Source organism: Lolium rigidum, chromosome 3 (assembly GCF_022539505.1).
Source record: "Lolium rigidum isolate FL_2022 chromosome 3, APGP_CSIRO_Lrig_0.1, whole genome shotgun sequence".
NCBI classification, from domain to species: domain Eukaryota; kingdom Viridiplantae; phylum Streptophyta; class Magnoliopsida; order Poales; family Poaceae; genus Lolium; species Lolium rigidum.
Genome location: NC_061510.1, coordinates 281,201,901 through 281,218,337, shown reverse-complemented (window position 1 = coordinate 281,218,337; position 16,437 = coordinate 281,201,901). Strand labels below are relative to the sequence as shown.

The following is a 16,437-nucleotide window of genomic DNA, read 5'->3' as shown; positions in this document are numbered from 1 at the left end:
TTTATTTTATTTACTGCTTTGTTTGCTCCTATATCAAAAACACACAAAAATTAGTTGCTAGTTTTACTTTATTTACTGTCTCGTTCTCCATATTAAAAACACAAAAAAATTAGTTACTTGCATTTACTTTATTTAGTTTGCTTTATTTACTACTGCTAAAATGGGTACTGTTGAGAATACTAAGTTGTGTGACTTCACTAGCACAAATAACAATGATTTCTTATGCACACCTATTGCTCCACCTGCTACTACAACAGAATTCTTTGAAATTAAACCTGCTTTACTGAATCTTGTTATGAGAGAGCAATTTTCTGGTGTTAGTTCTGATGATGCTCGCTGCCCATCTTAATAATTTTGTTGAACTATGTGAAATGCAAAAGTATAAGGATGTAGATGGTGACATTATAAAATTGAAATTGTTTCCTTTCTCCTTAAGAGGAAGAGCTAAAGATTGGTTGCTATCTTTGCCTAAAAATAGTATTGATTCTTGGACTAAATGTAAGGATGCTTTTATTGGTAGATATTATCCTCTCGCTAAAATTATATCTTTGAGAAGTAGCATAATGAATTTTAAGCAATTGGATAATGAACATGTTGCTCAAGCATGGGAGAGAATGAAATCTTTGGTAAAGAATTGCCCTACCCATGGACTCGACTACTTGGATGATCATCCAAACCTTTTATGCGAGATCTGAATTTTTCTTCGCGGAACCTATTGGATTCAGCTGCTGGAGGTACTTTTATGTCCATTACTTTGGGGGCGGCAACAAAGCTTCTTGATGATATGATGATAAATTACTCCGAATGGCACACGGAAAGGGCTCCACAAGGTAAGAAGGTAAATTCTGTTGAAGAAACCTCCTCCTTGAGTGATAAGATTGATGCTATTATGTCTATGCTTGTGAATGGTAGATCTAATGTTGATCCTAATAATGTTCCTTTAGCTTAATTGGTTGCCCAATAAGAACATGTTGATGTGAATTTCATTAAAAGTAATAATTTCAACAACAATGCTTATAGGAATAATTCTGGTAACAACTATATGCCATATCCTTCTGCTAATGGTAATGGTTATGGTAATTCTTATGGGAATTCTTACAACAATAATAGGAGTGTACCCCTGGTCTTGAAGCCATGCTTAAAGAATTTATTAGTACACAAACTGCTTTTAACAAATCTGTTGAAGAAAAGCTTGATAAAATTGATATTCTTGCTTCTAAGGTTGATAGACTTGCCTCTGATGTTGATCTTTTAAAATTGAAAGTTATGCCTAATAAGAATAATGATAATAAAATTGTTACTACAGCAAATTCCATCCAAGTTCGAATTAATGAGAATATTAGATTGATGGCCGAATTGCATGCTAGGTGGGAAAGAGAAGAAAATGAAAAACTTGCTAAAGAGAATAATGTAGCTAAAGTTTGGACTATTACCACCACTAGTAATGATAATGCTTCACATGTTGCTACACCTCCTACTATCAATGGTAAAATAATTGGTGTTGGCAATGTTTCTACTCCTAGTGCAAAGCGCGCAAAATTGCCTGAAACTGCTAAAACTGCTGAAACTGTTTGTGATAAAATTGCTAAAAAATTTCAAAATGTTGGGGACAATGATCCCATTGCTGTAGATCATAATGGTTTAGATTTTGATGATTGTCATATCTCTGAAGTTATAAAGTTCTTACAAAAACTTGCTAAAAGTCCCAATGCTAGTGCTATAAATTTGGCCTTTACAAAACATATTACAAATGCTCTCATAAAAGCTAGAGAAGAGAAACTAAAACTTGAAACCTCTATTCCTAGGAAGTTAGAAGATGGTTGGGAGCCTATTATTAAGATGAGGGTCAATGATTTTGATTGTAATGCTTTATGTGATCTTGGTGCAAGTATTTCTGTTATGCCTAAGAAAATCTATGATATGCTTGACTTGCCACCATTGAAAAATTGTTATTTGGATGTTAATCTTGCTGATAATGCTATAAAGAAACCTTTGGGGAGGATTGATAATGTTCGTATTATGGTTAACAATAACCTGATTTTGTTGTCTTGGATATTGAATGCAATGCATCTTGTCCCATTATATTGGGAAGACCTTTTCTTCGAACTGTTGGTGCTACCATTGATATGAAGGAAGGTAGTATTAAATATTAATTTCCTCTTAAGAAAGGTATGGAACACTTCCCTAGAAATAGAATGAATTTACCTTATGATTCTATTATTAGAAAAAATTATGATGTTGATGCTTCGTCTCTTGACAATACTTGATTCACACTTTCTGCGCCTAGCTGAAAGGCGTTAAAGAAAAGCGCTTATGGGAGACAACCCATTATTTTACTTCGCACTTTTGTTTTATATTTGAGTCTTGGAAGTTGTTACTACTGTAGCAACCTCTCCTTATCTTTATTTTATTGCATTGTTGTGCCAAGTAAAGTCTTTGATAGTAAAGTCAATACTAGATTTGGATTACTGCGCAGGAACAGATTTCTTGCTGTCACAAAATTGAGCCACCCCGTCTGTAGAAAATTTATAAAAATCTGCCAATTTACGTGCGTGATCCTCAGATTTGTACGCAACTTTCATTCAATTTGAGAATTTTCATCTGAGCAAGTCTAGCGCCTCTAAAAAATTCGTCTTTACGGATTGTTCTGTTTTGACAGATTCTGCCTTTTAGTTCGCATTGCCTGTTTTGCTATGTTTGATGGATTTCTTTGTTCCATTAACTTTCAGTAGCTTTGTGCAATGTCCAGAAGTGTTAAGAATGATTATGTCACCTCTGAATATATGAATTTTCAATTATGCACTAACCCTCTAATGAGTTTGTTTTGAGTTTGGTGTGGAGGAAGTTTTCAAGGGTCAAGAGAGGAGGATGATACAATATGATCAAGAAGAGTGAAAATTCTAAGCTTGGGGATGCCCCCGTAGTTCATCCCTGCATATTTCAAGAAGACTCAAGCATCTAAGCTTGGGGATGCCCAAGGCATCCCTTCTTCATCGACAACTTATAAGGTCACCTCTAGTGAAACTATATTTTTATTCCATCACATCTTATGTGCTTTACTTGGAGCGTCTGTTTGTTTTTATTTTTGTTTTTGTTTGAATAAAATAGGATCCTAGCATTCCTTGTTTGGGAGAGAGACACGCTCCGCTTTTTCGTATGAACATATATGTTCTTAGCTTTATTCTCAATGTTCATTGCGAAGGTTGAACTACTTCATTCATTGTTATATGGTTGGAAACAGAAAATACTGCATGTGGTAAATGGTATAATATCTTGAATAATGTGATACTTGGCAATTTTTGTGCTCATATAGATCATATTTAAGCTCTTGCATCATGTACTTTGCACCCATTAATGAAGAACTACATAGAGCTTGTTAAAATTTGGTTTGCATGATTGGTTTCTCTAGAGTCTAGATATTTTCTGGTTGAGGTGTTTGAACAACAAGGAGACAATGTAAAGTCTTATAATACTTACAATATGTTCATATGTGAGCTTTGCTGCACCTTTTATACTTGAGTTTGCTTCAAACAACCTTGCTAGCCTAGCCTTGTATTGAGAGGAATTCTTCTCGTGCATCCAAATCCTTGAGCCAAAAACCATGCCATTTGTGTCCACCATACCTACCTACTTTATGGTATTTCTCTGCCATTCCAAAGTACATTACTTGAGTGCTACCTTTAAAATTCTATTCTTTGTCTTTGCAATATATAGCTCATGGGAAAAATAGCCTTAAAAACTATTGTGGTGAAGAATATGTACTTATGTGTCTTATTTCTTAATAAGTTGCTTGTTGAGCGGTAACCATGTTTCGGGGACGCCATCAACTTTTACACCTTTGTTGAATATCATGTGAGTTGCTATGCATGTTCGTCTTGTCTCGAAGTAAGGGAGATTTTCATGATCAAATGGTTTGAGTATGCATATTGTTAGAGAAGAACATTGGGCCGCTAACTAAAGCCATGATTCATGGTGGAAGTTTCAGTTTGGACAATTAATCCTCAATCTCTTATGAGAATTTTAATCTGTTGTTGAATGCTTATGCATTAAAGAGGAGTCCATTATCTGTTGTCTATGTTGTCCCGGTATAGATGTCTAAGTTGAGAATAATCAAAAGCGAGAAATCCAATGCGAGCTTTCTCCTTAGACCTTTGTACATGCGGCATAGAGGTACCCCTTTATGACACTTGGTTGAAACATATGCTATGCAATGATAATCCATGTTAATCCAAGCTAATTAGGACAAGGTGCGAGCACTATTGGTATACTATGCATGAGGCTTGCAACTTATAAGATATCTTATACATAACACATATGCTTTATTATTACCGTTGACAAAATTGTTTCTATGTTTTCAAAATGAAAAGCTCTAGCACAAAAATAGTAATCCATGCTTCCCTCTGCGAAGGGCCTATCTTTTACTTTATTGTTGAGTCAGTTTACCTACTTATTTCTATCTCAGAAGCAAACACTTGTATCAACTGTGTGCATTGATTCTTACATGTTTACCTATTGCACTTGTTATATTACTTTGTGTTGACAATTATCCATGAGATAAATATGTTGAAGTTGAAAGAAATTGCTGAAACTTATATCTTCCTTTGTGTTGCTTCAAAGCTTTCTAATAAGAATTTATTGCTTTATGAGTAACTCTTATGCATGTCTTATTGATGCTTGTCTTGAAAGTATTATTCATGAAAAGTCTTTGCTATATGATTCATTTGTTTACTCATTATCTTCATCATTGCTTCGAATCGCTGCATTCATCTCATATGCTTTACAATAGTATTGATCAAGATTATGATAGCATGTCATTTCAGAAATTATCCTTGTTATCGTTTACCTACTCGAGGGCGAGTAGGAACTAAGCTTGGGGATGCTTGATACGTCTCAAACGTATCTATAATTTCTTATGTTCCATGCTACTTTTTTTTACGATACTCACATGTTTTATACACATTATATGTCATATTTATGCATTTTCCGGCACTAACCTATTGACGAGATGCCGAAGAGCCACTTGCTGTTTTCTGCTGTTTTTGGTTTCAGAAATCCTACAAAGGAAATATTCTCGGAATTGGACGAAATCAACGCCCAGGGTCTTATTTTTCCACGAAGCTTCCAGAAGACCGAGGGAGAAACGAAGTGGGGCCACGGCGCGCCGCCACACTAGGCGGCGCGGCCTAAGGGAGGCCCGCGTGGCCCTAGCATGTGGGGCCCCCGTGACTCCTCCGACTCCGCCCTTCCGCCAACTTAAAGCCTTCGTCGCGAAAACCCCAGTACCGAGAGTCACGATACGGAAAACCTTCCAGAGACGCCGCCGCCGCCAATCCCATCTCGGGGGATTCAGGAGATCGCCTCCGGCACCCTGCCGGAGAGGGGAATCATCTCCCGGAGGGCTCTTCATCGCCATGATCGCCTCCGGATCGATGTGTGAGTAGTCCACCCCTGGACTATGGGTCCATAGCAGTAGTTAGATGGTTGTCTTCTCCTCATTGTGCTATCATGTTAGATCTTGTGAGCTGCCTATCATGATCAAGATCATCTATTTGTAATCCTACATGTTGTGTTTGTTGGGATCCGATGAATATTGAATACTATGTCAAGTTGATTATCAATCTATCATATATGTTGTTTATGTTCTTGCATGCTCTCCGTTGCTAGTAGAGGCTCTGGCCAAGTTGATACTTGTGACTCCAAGAGTGAGTATTTATGCTCGATAGTGGGTTCATGCCTCCATTGAATCTGGGACAGTGACATAAAGTTCTAAGGTTGTGGATGTGCTGTTGCCACTAGGGATAAAACATCAATGCTTTGTCTAAGGATATTTGTGTTGATTACATTACGCACCATACTTAATGCAATTGTCTGTTGTTTGCAACTTAATACTGGAAGGGGTTCGGATGATATCCTGAAAGTGGACTTTTTAGGCATAGATGCATGCTGGATAGCGGTCTATGTACTTTGCCGTAATGTCCTGATTAAATCTCATAGTACTCATCATGATATATGTATGTGCATTGTTATGCCTTCTTTATTTGTCAATTGCCCAACTGTAAGTCGTTCACCCAACATGCTATTTATCTTATGGGAGAGACACCACTAGTGAACTGTGGACCCCGGTCCATTCTTTACATCTGAAATACAATCTACTGCAATTGTTCTTTACTGTTCTTCGCAAACAAACATCATCATCCACACTATACATCTAATCCTTTGTTTACGAGCAAGTCGGTGAGATTGACAACCTCACTGTTACGTTGGGGCAAAGTACTTTGATTGTTTTGTGCAGGTTCCACGTTGGCGTCGGAATCCCTGGTGTTGCGCCGCACTACACTCCGCCACCAAGAACCTTCACGTGTTCCTTGACTCCTACTGGTTCGATAACCTTGGTTTCTTACTGAGGGAAAACTTGCTGCTGTACGCATCACACCTTCCTCTTGGGGTTCCCAACAGACGTGTGTCTCACGCGCATCATGCCACTAGTCAGCTAGCAACACGTTCAGAAGTAACGCATTTCTCCTACTTGTCGATTAAACCTTGGTTTCTTACTAATGGAAAACTATCTACTGTGCTCATCATACCTTTCTCTTGGGGTTCCCCAACAGTGTGAAGTCCGCGCTACGATAAGCACCATCAATGTCCAAGAATCATGTTCGTGTTGCTTTGAAGTTCCCTTAGTTCAACCATTGCGTCAAGAGAGATTGGGAGGTGCAATATATTTGGCACGGCTATTAGATGTCAGGAAAACCTGGACCGAGATATCTTCATCCATCACATATGAGAAAACTCTAGGATATGATTCCATAGCAATTTCATGCAACCATAGGTCCTTCAATAATAGAATTGAGGACCCATCTCCAACATAACAAGTAGTAATCCCTCTGCAGATGGGTACTAGTTCACATATGTCCTTCCACCAAAAAGAACCACAAGGGCTAGTGGCATGTGGAATCTTGCCAACATAGTAGGAGTTCCAAACAAGATGCACTCAGGGAGTGTCAGTTTTATTATAAAACTTATGAAGATATTTCAGTAATAATCCTTGATTTTGGATTTTGAGATTAAGTATGCCGAAACCCCCATTCTTTTTCAGCTGACAAACCATGTTCCAAGTGCTAAAGAATTACACTTCTCTTCACCATCATCACATTTCTTCATCCATAATCAGTGGAGCACATGGAAAATGTTGCCGTGGAGGTGAGCAAAGAGTTAATCACGGTCACTTTTCCACTATAGGACATCAACATGAAAGAGACAGATATTTTCCTTTCAATTCTATGGACCAAAGGCATAGATTCTTGAACTGTGTGTTTAGTGGTACCAAGGGCAACCCAAGATAAGTGAAAGGCATTGAAGTAACATTGCAGCCAAGCACTTCAGATAGATTCAGTATCCAGAACATCCAAGTCAATAGGAATCATAGAGGAATTTGTAAAAAATAATTTGCAGACTCGTGGATTGTGCATATTTGTTTAGGATCTCCGTGAATCTAACCTGATCAAGACATGTAGGAGTTATAATGAGGGTATCATCTGCATACTGTATCACAGGTGAACCCATCCCAAAATCTCGGGAGAGGGGTGCTCTAAGGGTGCCTTCTCTAAATGCCTTGTTAATTGCCGACTGCAGCCAACACAAAAATAAGAGGTGTTCCAAAGGTATTCCTCTAAGTTTAAGATAATCCCTCACAATTTGTAAGCTGCCATAGTGGAGACTTTGGCAATGAAGAATGTACTTGTAGGGCATCTACCATGGTAGAAAAGACATGACTTTCCTTAGCTCTCCATATCAGCTAGAGAAAATAATATGTATAACTTGTGCATTGTATTATTTATATAATCATCCTAGCAATTAATAAGAATTAATTATTTTTAACAAAAAATAATATGCTAAGGGAAGACATATGGTACAACTTATTTCTAAAAGACCATCCCTTCTGTGAAAACAAATTTCTCTTTCTTATTTCTCTCCTCCAACTAAGAAAATTTCCTTCATGAAAACCCTAAAGGAAAGTGTGGGCTGTAGCAATTTAGAAGTGAAATCAGGCTGCCTCGGGATGATTTATTCTAGTTTAGGAGAAGACACTTCGTGAACTACGATAATAACTATTTATGCATAAGAGTAAAATCCATCATCGGTACTTCAACTTGTCGAGCAAGATCAATCCAGTCTACCTATATCAAGAAAATAATTTTACAATCAATGAACACATGTCACGGCGTCACGACGGTCAATGGTCTAGAAGGGATGATGTATTGGATGACATAGAGATTGGTTGGACCCACTGTCAATGTTACATGACCACTGGGGTTGTTGAAAGGGGTAATATTTTTTGTATGTTTTCTTTTATCAATGCAAAACTGAAAATAAAAATGTGACTAAAGAGAAACAAAATAAATTAAAAGAAGAAACAAAAATATGAGAGGAAAGGTAGAGGATTTTAACCTCCCCCAAGCTTAGAGCATCTCCACTCGTCTCCCCGAGAAGCCCCCCACGAGCCGTTTTTTACATCCGGACGGCAAAATCCGGCCCAGTCGCGCTCCCGGTTCCTCGATTTCGTCCGGATTTGGGCCTAAATTCATCCGGCGATCCCACGCCATCCCCGGCCCCCCGGGGAGCGCTCGGGGACTCCGGATGGAGCAAAACCAACCGCCCACGCCCACGTGTCTCCTCTTTCGTCCGGACTCCCCGAGCCATCCTCTTTTTCCCCGAGAAACGCCGCTTGGGGAGCACACGACTGGAAATATACTTCCCCCCATGCCAAAAATTGATCCAAACCGGACGAAAATTTCGCCGGATTTGGGCGTGGGGAGCGCCAACGAGTGGGGATGCTCTTAGGCATTTGGCCTAACTTGGTTTATTGTTTGTCTTCAAGCGGTGGTTGCGGTGTGTACTGGAAGTTGGGGTTGAAGTTGCTCATGAAGTTGTAGAAAATCAGGGAGAGGAGGTCGACGTCGGTGACCAATTGGTGTAGAGTGTCCTCCGCACTCCCAACTTGGTGTGACAATGCCTGAAACTGAGCATATGGGGCGTATTGGTGTCCATGATCAGGGGCATGGTAGTGTGGTGGTATTGGCTGATATGGCCAGTCACCCCACACATGCCCAAATTTGGGATGTGAGAGTTCAACCCTTCGTTGACACACCAAAGTGACACCTAATTCGGGTTGAGCCCATTGATGTCTGGAATTGTCGCCCACACCGCCGAGGAGACACGTCACCACATGAAAACCTCAACACCTTTGTCGAGAAGGATGATCGTTCCATCGGGGCATAGCACGGTGCAATCCATGCAATCATGCATTCTAACTGCGAGCATTGTAGCATTTGATCCACACCGAAGCACCGCGAGAGACATAAGCCAAGGCGTCCACCCGCAGCGTTGGACCACCACACATGCACCACCACTAAGCGCCTCGTATCCGCATTGAAGATGTCTCACTCCAACGACTGGCTGTACCGACTACCATAGAAGGAGGGGGGAAGGGGAGGGGGGGGGGGCATTGGCCGGGCGGAGGCGATGAGTAGTTTTTTTTTTGCTACAGCCAACAACACTAAGCCCCACACGGATGTTATTGTGGATTCAAATATTATCCTATGTCAAAGATGAAAAGAAAAACATTTATTTTGGTGTTTCCCACCAGTTATGTTATCTTGTTCTCGTTTGACTACAGTGCGGGTGACTGTAACACCAAACACTCTATCCACTTGTTCCATCTTATCCGGCACGAGATAAACGCCACCGCTGAGTCCTCACGACCGTAGCCCGGAGGAGGAGCACAATGCCCTCTTGAGCCCAGGGAGAGCGCGCGCACAAACGCGGGCGTCGAATCGATGGATGCGTGAACCGCGCCGGATCGCCGGCCGTGTCCCTGGGCGACGAGAGTTAGGTGTTGGGCTCCGCCACGTCGGACAATGCCCGCCGGGCTGTTGCTCACCTCCCGCCGCGCGCGACACGGGTCCCCACCTTGCCGCCCCGGCGCCCTACACCCCCGACGTCACCCTCGTGCCATTCTCCATCCCCACCTATATATAACACCTCCTTCCACTTCCACACCCATCCATCAACCAACAAACTCACCAACGAATTGCTCCATTGCCACCGCCGCCGTCCATCCACTGCAACCATCTCTTTCAGCTCCGGTGGCTGGCTGGTTGGTTGGTAGCTAGCTCCACTCTTTCGATCAGCTCGTCGTCCCGAATGGCGGTCATGACGGATATGCCGGCGGTGACGGCGCTGCGTGCCCCGGCATCCACCGCCGCCGCGGCGGGGAACCACAAGGACGCCGAGAAGCTCAGGTTTATCGAGGAGATGACCTCCGACGTCGACGCCGTGCAGGAGCGCGTCCTCGCCGAGATCCTCGCGCAGAATGCCGAGACCGAGTACCTCGCGCGCTGCGGCCTCGACGGCGCCACTGACCGCGACTCCTTCCGTGCCAAGGTGCCCGTCGTCACCTACGAGGACCTGCAGCCCGACATCCAGCGCATCGCCAACGGCGACCGATCCGCCATCCTCTCCGCACACCCCATCTCTGAGTTCCTCACAAGGTACTGACTGCTGCTACTCTTTTTTACCTGGCCACCCACTTCTCTTCCCTGCTACTGTTAACTCCCATACTGAAAAATCAATGCCTTCATTTCTCAAGCTCTGGGACTTCGGCTGGTGAACGGAAGCTGATGCCGACCATCAAGGAGGAGCTCAACAGGCGGCAGCTGCTCTACAGTCTCCTCATGCCGGTCATGAACCTGTAAGTCCAGCCCCGCGCCCACCCAAATCAACAGCTTGCGATCGAACTCCTGTCGTGAGCTAGATGATGAAACGTTTGCAACAAAATGTAGTACTGATACCGAATGCTTTGATTAGGTACGTTCCGGGTCTGGACAAGGGGAAGGGCCTCTACTTCCTGTTCGTCAAGTCGGAGACGACGACGCCGGGCGGGCTCACGGCGCGGCCCGTCCTGACAAGCTACTACAAGAGCGACCAGTTCAAGAACCGCCCGTACGACCCCTACCACGTCTACACCAGCCCAACGCCCGCCATCCTCTGCGCCGACGCGTTCCAGAGCATGTACGTGCAGATGGCGTGCGGCCTGTGCCAGCGCCACGACGTGCTCCGCGTCGGCGCCGTCTTCGCCTCGGGCCTCCTCCGCGCCATCCGCTTCCTCCAGCTCCACTGGGAGCAGCTCGCGGCCGACATCGAGGCGGGATCCCTCACCCCGCGCGTCACCGACCCGGCCATCCGCGAGGCTGTCGCCGGCATCCTCCGCCCCGACGCCGAGCTGGCCAGCTTCGTGCGCGCCGAGTGCTCCAGGGGGGACTGGGGCGGCATCATCACCCGCGTCTGGCCCAACACCAGGTACCTGGACGTCATCGTCACCGGCGCCATGCAGCAGTACATCCCCACGCTCGAGTACTACAGCGGCGGCCTGCCCATGGCCTGCACCATGTACGCCTCCTCCGAGTGCTACTTCGGCCTCAACCTCCGCCCCATGTGCCACCCGTCGGAGGTCTCCTACACCATCATGCCCAACATGGGCTACTTCGAGTTCCTCCCCATCGACGAGGCCAGCGGCGACGTGGCGTCGGGCGACGCCGCGCACCTCGTGGACCTGGCCAAGGTGGAGGCCGGCCGCGAGTACGAGCTGGTCATCACCACCTACGCGGGGCTCAACCGCTACCGCGTCGGCGACATCCTGCGCGTCACCGGCTTCCACAACGCGGCGCCGCAGTTCCGCTTCGTGCGCCGCAAGAACGTGCTGCTCTCCATCGAGTCCGACAAGACCGACGAGGCGGAGCTCCAGCGCGCCGTGGAGCGCGCGTCCGCGCTGCTCCGCCCGCACGGCGCCTCCGTGGTGGAGTACACCAGCCACGCGTCCACCAAGAGCATCCCGGGCCACTACGTCATCTACTGGGAGCTCCTCACCAAGTGCGGCGGCGACAGCGCCATCGCCGGCAACGTGCTGGACAGGTGCTGCCTGGAGATGGAGGAGGCGCTCAACACGGTGTACCGGCAGAGCAGGGTCGCCGACGGCTCCATCGGGCCGCTGGAGATCCGGGTGGTCCGCGGCGGCACGTTCGAGGAGCTCATGGACTACGCCATCTCCCGCGGCGCCTCCATCAACCAGTACAAGGTGCCTCGCTGCGTCTCCTTCCCGCCCATCGTCGAGCTGCTCGACTCACGGGTCGTGTCGGCACACTTCAGCCCCGCCCTGCCGCACTGGGCACCCGCCCGGCGCTCAGACTAAACCGTGGCCTGCCTGCGTCGATCTCGATGGACGCTCCAAGCAAGGAACAAGACAAAACAACTGAATTAGTCAACGGTGGGCTGCATCGTCTTCAGTTCACTGCAGTAGAATCGTCAGTAGTCCCAGCAGTGGTGGTAGTAGTATTTAGTTTTTGCAGTTTTTTTTTTAATCGTACTCAAGAGGCAGTTAGTCACACTTGTGTTGTTAGGCCAGTTGTTTAGTGGAACGTCCTCGTAGGAGCAAGGTGCAGTGTTGAGTGAGTAATATGTAACGTGGATTTGACTATGCTGAAGCTAGATGTTGTTTGGTGTTACTGATGTTATTACCTTTGGTAGTTTTATGCCAACATAAGTGATTAATTAACGTGCTTCCGATTCATGCCATGTCACATTATTCTCCCATAACAAGCATTCCGATTTCTTTTGTTTTTGGAAACGGGGAAAAATATTTGCCATAATCTCTTAGTTCGACAAGGAAATGTACTCCAACAGAAGATTACAAACGGTTCTACTACTACTTCATTATTTCAGATAACCCTTTTTTTTTGCATCCGCGGAGACGCTTTCTTCACGATTTCATCTAGGACAACTAAGGGAGGGGCGAGCTTGTTGTGGAAGACTAGCGGCATTTTTCTTTCCTATAATTCTTCTCCCATAACAAGCAATCGGTTTCTTTTGTTTATGGGAACAGGGCAAAATATTTGGCGCAATCTCTTCGTTTGACAGGGAAATGCAAAATAAGGTTACAAACCATTCTACTACTCGATTATTTCAGTCAACCTTTTTTTTGGGCATCCGCGGAGACCGAAAGGTGCTCTTCCTTCTTGATTTCATCTAGGAATTAAAGGAGGGCTTCCTTTTTTATTTCATCGAGGATGATTGAAAGAGGGGCATGCTTGGTGTGGAAGACTAGTATTTTCCTTCTTCTGATGTTTCCAACATGTGAGCAAGATAACCGACGCCAAGGCTTTCGGTTCGGAGTTTATCCATCAACATTTTAAACTATGAAATCTCGTTAGTGTGCCTGGCCATTGTTGGAAGACAAGGCCATAAAAGGAAATGGTGTAGCGATAATTGGCAAGGAGGTGGGCAACCAATTATAGGCCTCTTTTGGGTAGAGGGCACAATTAATTTGGCCAAACTCTTCCTGCTACCGATCATCCATAGCCTATTTTCTATAGCAAGCCACCTGAAAAAGCATTTTAGTTTTGGTGGAGTCCAAATTTTCCAAACCATGCGACTCATGTTGGTGGCCGTAGCTCCTATGAATTGTACCTTGTGAGCCGAGGCTGTAGAATACTATCCACGTGTCAATAGCTTCCATACGATGTCGTTGTCCATGTCGTCGTCGAGCTCCACCTCTCTAAGATCCACACAAAGTTACATGAATTTACTGATGTGATTCATTGTAAAATCTCCATTCACGTTAATCTTCCCAATCCATGCGTTGTTGCTCAAGGCTTGGTTGATGAACCATCTCTTTGGCTTGGACGGCGGCACGAATGAAGGGGCGATATCCTTCGGCATGTTCCCATGCGGGTTTCTCTATTTATCTTCAGGGTCCTTACTGTAAATGTACATGTCCTTGCCTTGATTTTGTTTTCTTTCTGAACCTATTCTAATTTGTAAGCCCGCCGCTGGAATATAACACACGGCTTATGGGTCTTCCAGCAGTGGCGAAGGATGAAAAAATATTAGGTACATTGAAGTTTAAACAATGACGCATATACCAAAATACTAGTCAAAAGACATTAATGATATATATAATTCCAACGCGGTCACTTGGTAGTACTATATAAAAGAACGACATATTTTTAATACAAGTAGAACCTAAAAACATATCAATAAGGAAGTTTTAATGAAAGTCCTATTTTAGTTCAAAGCTCTACAGCCTTTTGAATATCTTCCGTAATTTATTGAGATCAAGACTTTTAAATATCCATTGCAAAATGTAGCACGTCAGCAAGTCACCAAAAAGCCACGGTGAACATCTTGTTGCCTAAATCGGTCTTGATCATATTTGTTGTTGAGAAGGTGCTTCCAACTATTGTCCTTGTCACCGGTAAAAGTCTAGGAAACATTATATGCCATTTAAATATCAAGACAACCCTTGAAGTCTTAAATTCTTCGCGTACAAGTGATGGATATGTCAAGGTTTACATGCTCATGCTCATAATAAGAACTATGATAAATCTCTCTAAGACGAGGAACTTGTTCGCACTAGTCTCTTGAGTCGGGGCAAGAAAAGTTCTGAATCAACTCTGAAGATAGCTCATTAAATTTATTGTCAAAATTAGTGGTAATAGATTTTATTGTCAAAATTAGTGGTAATAGAGTTTATAGTAGAATACAAGGTATTCACACTGTAAAAATAGTCAATAATGACTTGGTGTCCTCACCTTTTATATGGTTCTCCAAGTTGTGTTACCATTTCATCCATAATTAGGATTGTGATGCAGTGTATACGGAAATTGACATATTCCAACATGGTCTCTCAACCTAATTTTTTTAGAGGTCAACCTAATTTCTTTAATTGAGCAGTCATGTTCTCCTATCTTTAAGAAAATACATTAATTTTTTATACTTTACTGGAGTTGGTTTTTGTCACACCCCAAAAGCTTACGAAAATACCCACAAGTTCCCCTTTAATACTGCACCTAGGAAATTTTTAGAGCCGGATTTTATTAGACTACGGAGAATTAGATACTCCCACTAATTCATATTACTTGGCACTAGTGTGGATGTACTAGAACTTTTTTTTTGCATGTTAGATGTACCTAGAACTAAAATATATATAGATACATCTATATTAGTGGCAACTTAAATGGATTGGAGGGAGTATTACAAATAGAAAGAGTTGGTTCTAACTAGACTAGATCTGGCCATTGTTTTCGGTTCAAAGCGATTAGCGCAGTGTCTACTGAAACAAGAATAACTTTTTCATAGAAAAATCTATTTTCAATGTACTACTACTTAAATTATCTTCAAAAAAAAAACACGCGTACCTAAAGTTTTTTTTTATACCAAAAACCAAGATAGGGGCTGCCCTACCTCCCTACCGGGAGCTCCGCCCCGTCCTCCAAGACCCATCCCCTGTTAAAGAAAAAGTTCAAGTCGTCACCAGATACTCAGGGTAAAGTAATTTTGACAAACTCGTGAACATTATTCCCTAATCAAATAAATATCTTTGCGTGCATGTAGTACTTGCTCGTAAAATTTGGACTACTTGTTGATTTGTACGGCAGAGTCGATCCGACCGTGGTGCGGCGGGGTCGTGGTCATGTCCGTGCTACTCAACGTCTCAACATCCCTCCAACTTTGCTGATCGTTTGTACTCTGCCCGCGCGCTCGCTTGTCCCCGCATCCTTCGCTTTCCATCCCCACGCTACCTCCACTTTTCTCTGTTTCTTGCTTGTTGGCTCACAACAGGCTAAAATCCTCCGTGCAAAGCACGGTCGTTTTCGTCCACAACCGTTCATGTGGGCAGGCAGCCCGAATCGTCCCAGAGGGTGTATTTGCCTGATTGCCTCCAGCTCCTCCGCTTCCTTTTTTTTTTGCTTCGATCCTATCCAGTTCTCGTTGTGTTTGGCATGGAATTTCGTTTCTGGCTGGCCTGCCGTATGCATGCTGCAAGGGAATCGGGAATGGGAAGAAGCAGGTGAGCAGACGGTTAGGCCTCTCATCTTTTTTTTTTCAAAAGAAAAGAGTTTTCGATCTATTAATAATCAAATCATCAACAATAGTATAAAGAAAATTAAAAGTAATAGAGTTTAAGTTTTGACTAATAGTCAGCCAAGATTCATAATTTTGTGTATTCAATTCGACTGATATTTCTAAACAATATTTTTCTTATGTATCTGCCTCCACCTATGCTTATAAATACTATGGTGAGGAACGGAACGAGAGAGGGAGTGGCGAGACAAGCAGAAGAGAGAGAAGAGAAAATGAGCCCTTCAATTGTGAGACAAAAGAAAGTACAATCCTTCAGTTCTGGCACATGTAAACATTATTCGTCCTGCCCAGGGTAGTTGATGAAAAAAAAAAATACAATACATCTGATAGAACCATCTCGCCTGAAAAGAAGACGTTTTAAGCAACATCTTCCTAGAAGTATCCGTACGCTTGTAAGAAAAGAAGTTTCCGTACATAATGGCGTGCAGCCAGGCAAGTTGCTCGTGTAGCTGACAAACC

General features: G+C 43.6%; 1 protein-coding gene across 1 annotated transcript; it reads left to right on the top strand.

Annotated features, from left to right (window-relative positions):
- The first annotated feature begins 10,085 nt into the window (after positions 1 to 10,085).
- Positions 10,086 to 12,560, top strand: LOC124699582 (indole-3-acetic acid-amido synthetase GH3.8-like). Its single transcript, XM_047231859.1, has 3 exons — positions 10,086 to 10,550; positions 10,649 to 10,750; positions 10,867 to 12,560. The coding sequence occupies exons 1-3, from the start codon at positions 10,204 to 10,206 to the stop codon at positions 12,245 to 12,247; spliced, it is 1,830 nt and encodes a 609-aa protein (XP_047087815.1). The 5' UTR covers positions 10,086 to 10,203; the 3' UTR covers positions 12,248 to 12,560.
- The last annotated feature ends 3,877 nt before the right edge of the window (positions 12,561 to 16,437 follow it).

Coding starts and splice junctions, on each gene's coding strand:
- LOC124699582 (XM_047231859.1), top strand. CDS start 10,204: ATGGCGGTCATGACGGATATGCCGGCGGTGACGGCGCTGCGTGCCCCG. Junction 10,551..10,648: donor ATCTCTGAGTTCCTCACAAG/GTACTGACTGCT, acceptor TCATTTCTCAAG/CTCTGGGACTTCGGCTGGTG. Junction 10,751..10,866: donor CTCATGCCGGTCATGAACCT/GTAAGTCCAGCC, acceptor TGCTTTGATTAG/GTACGTTCCGGGTCTGGACA.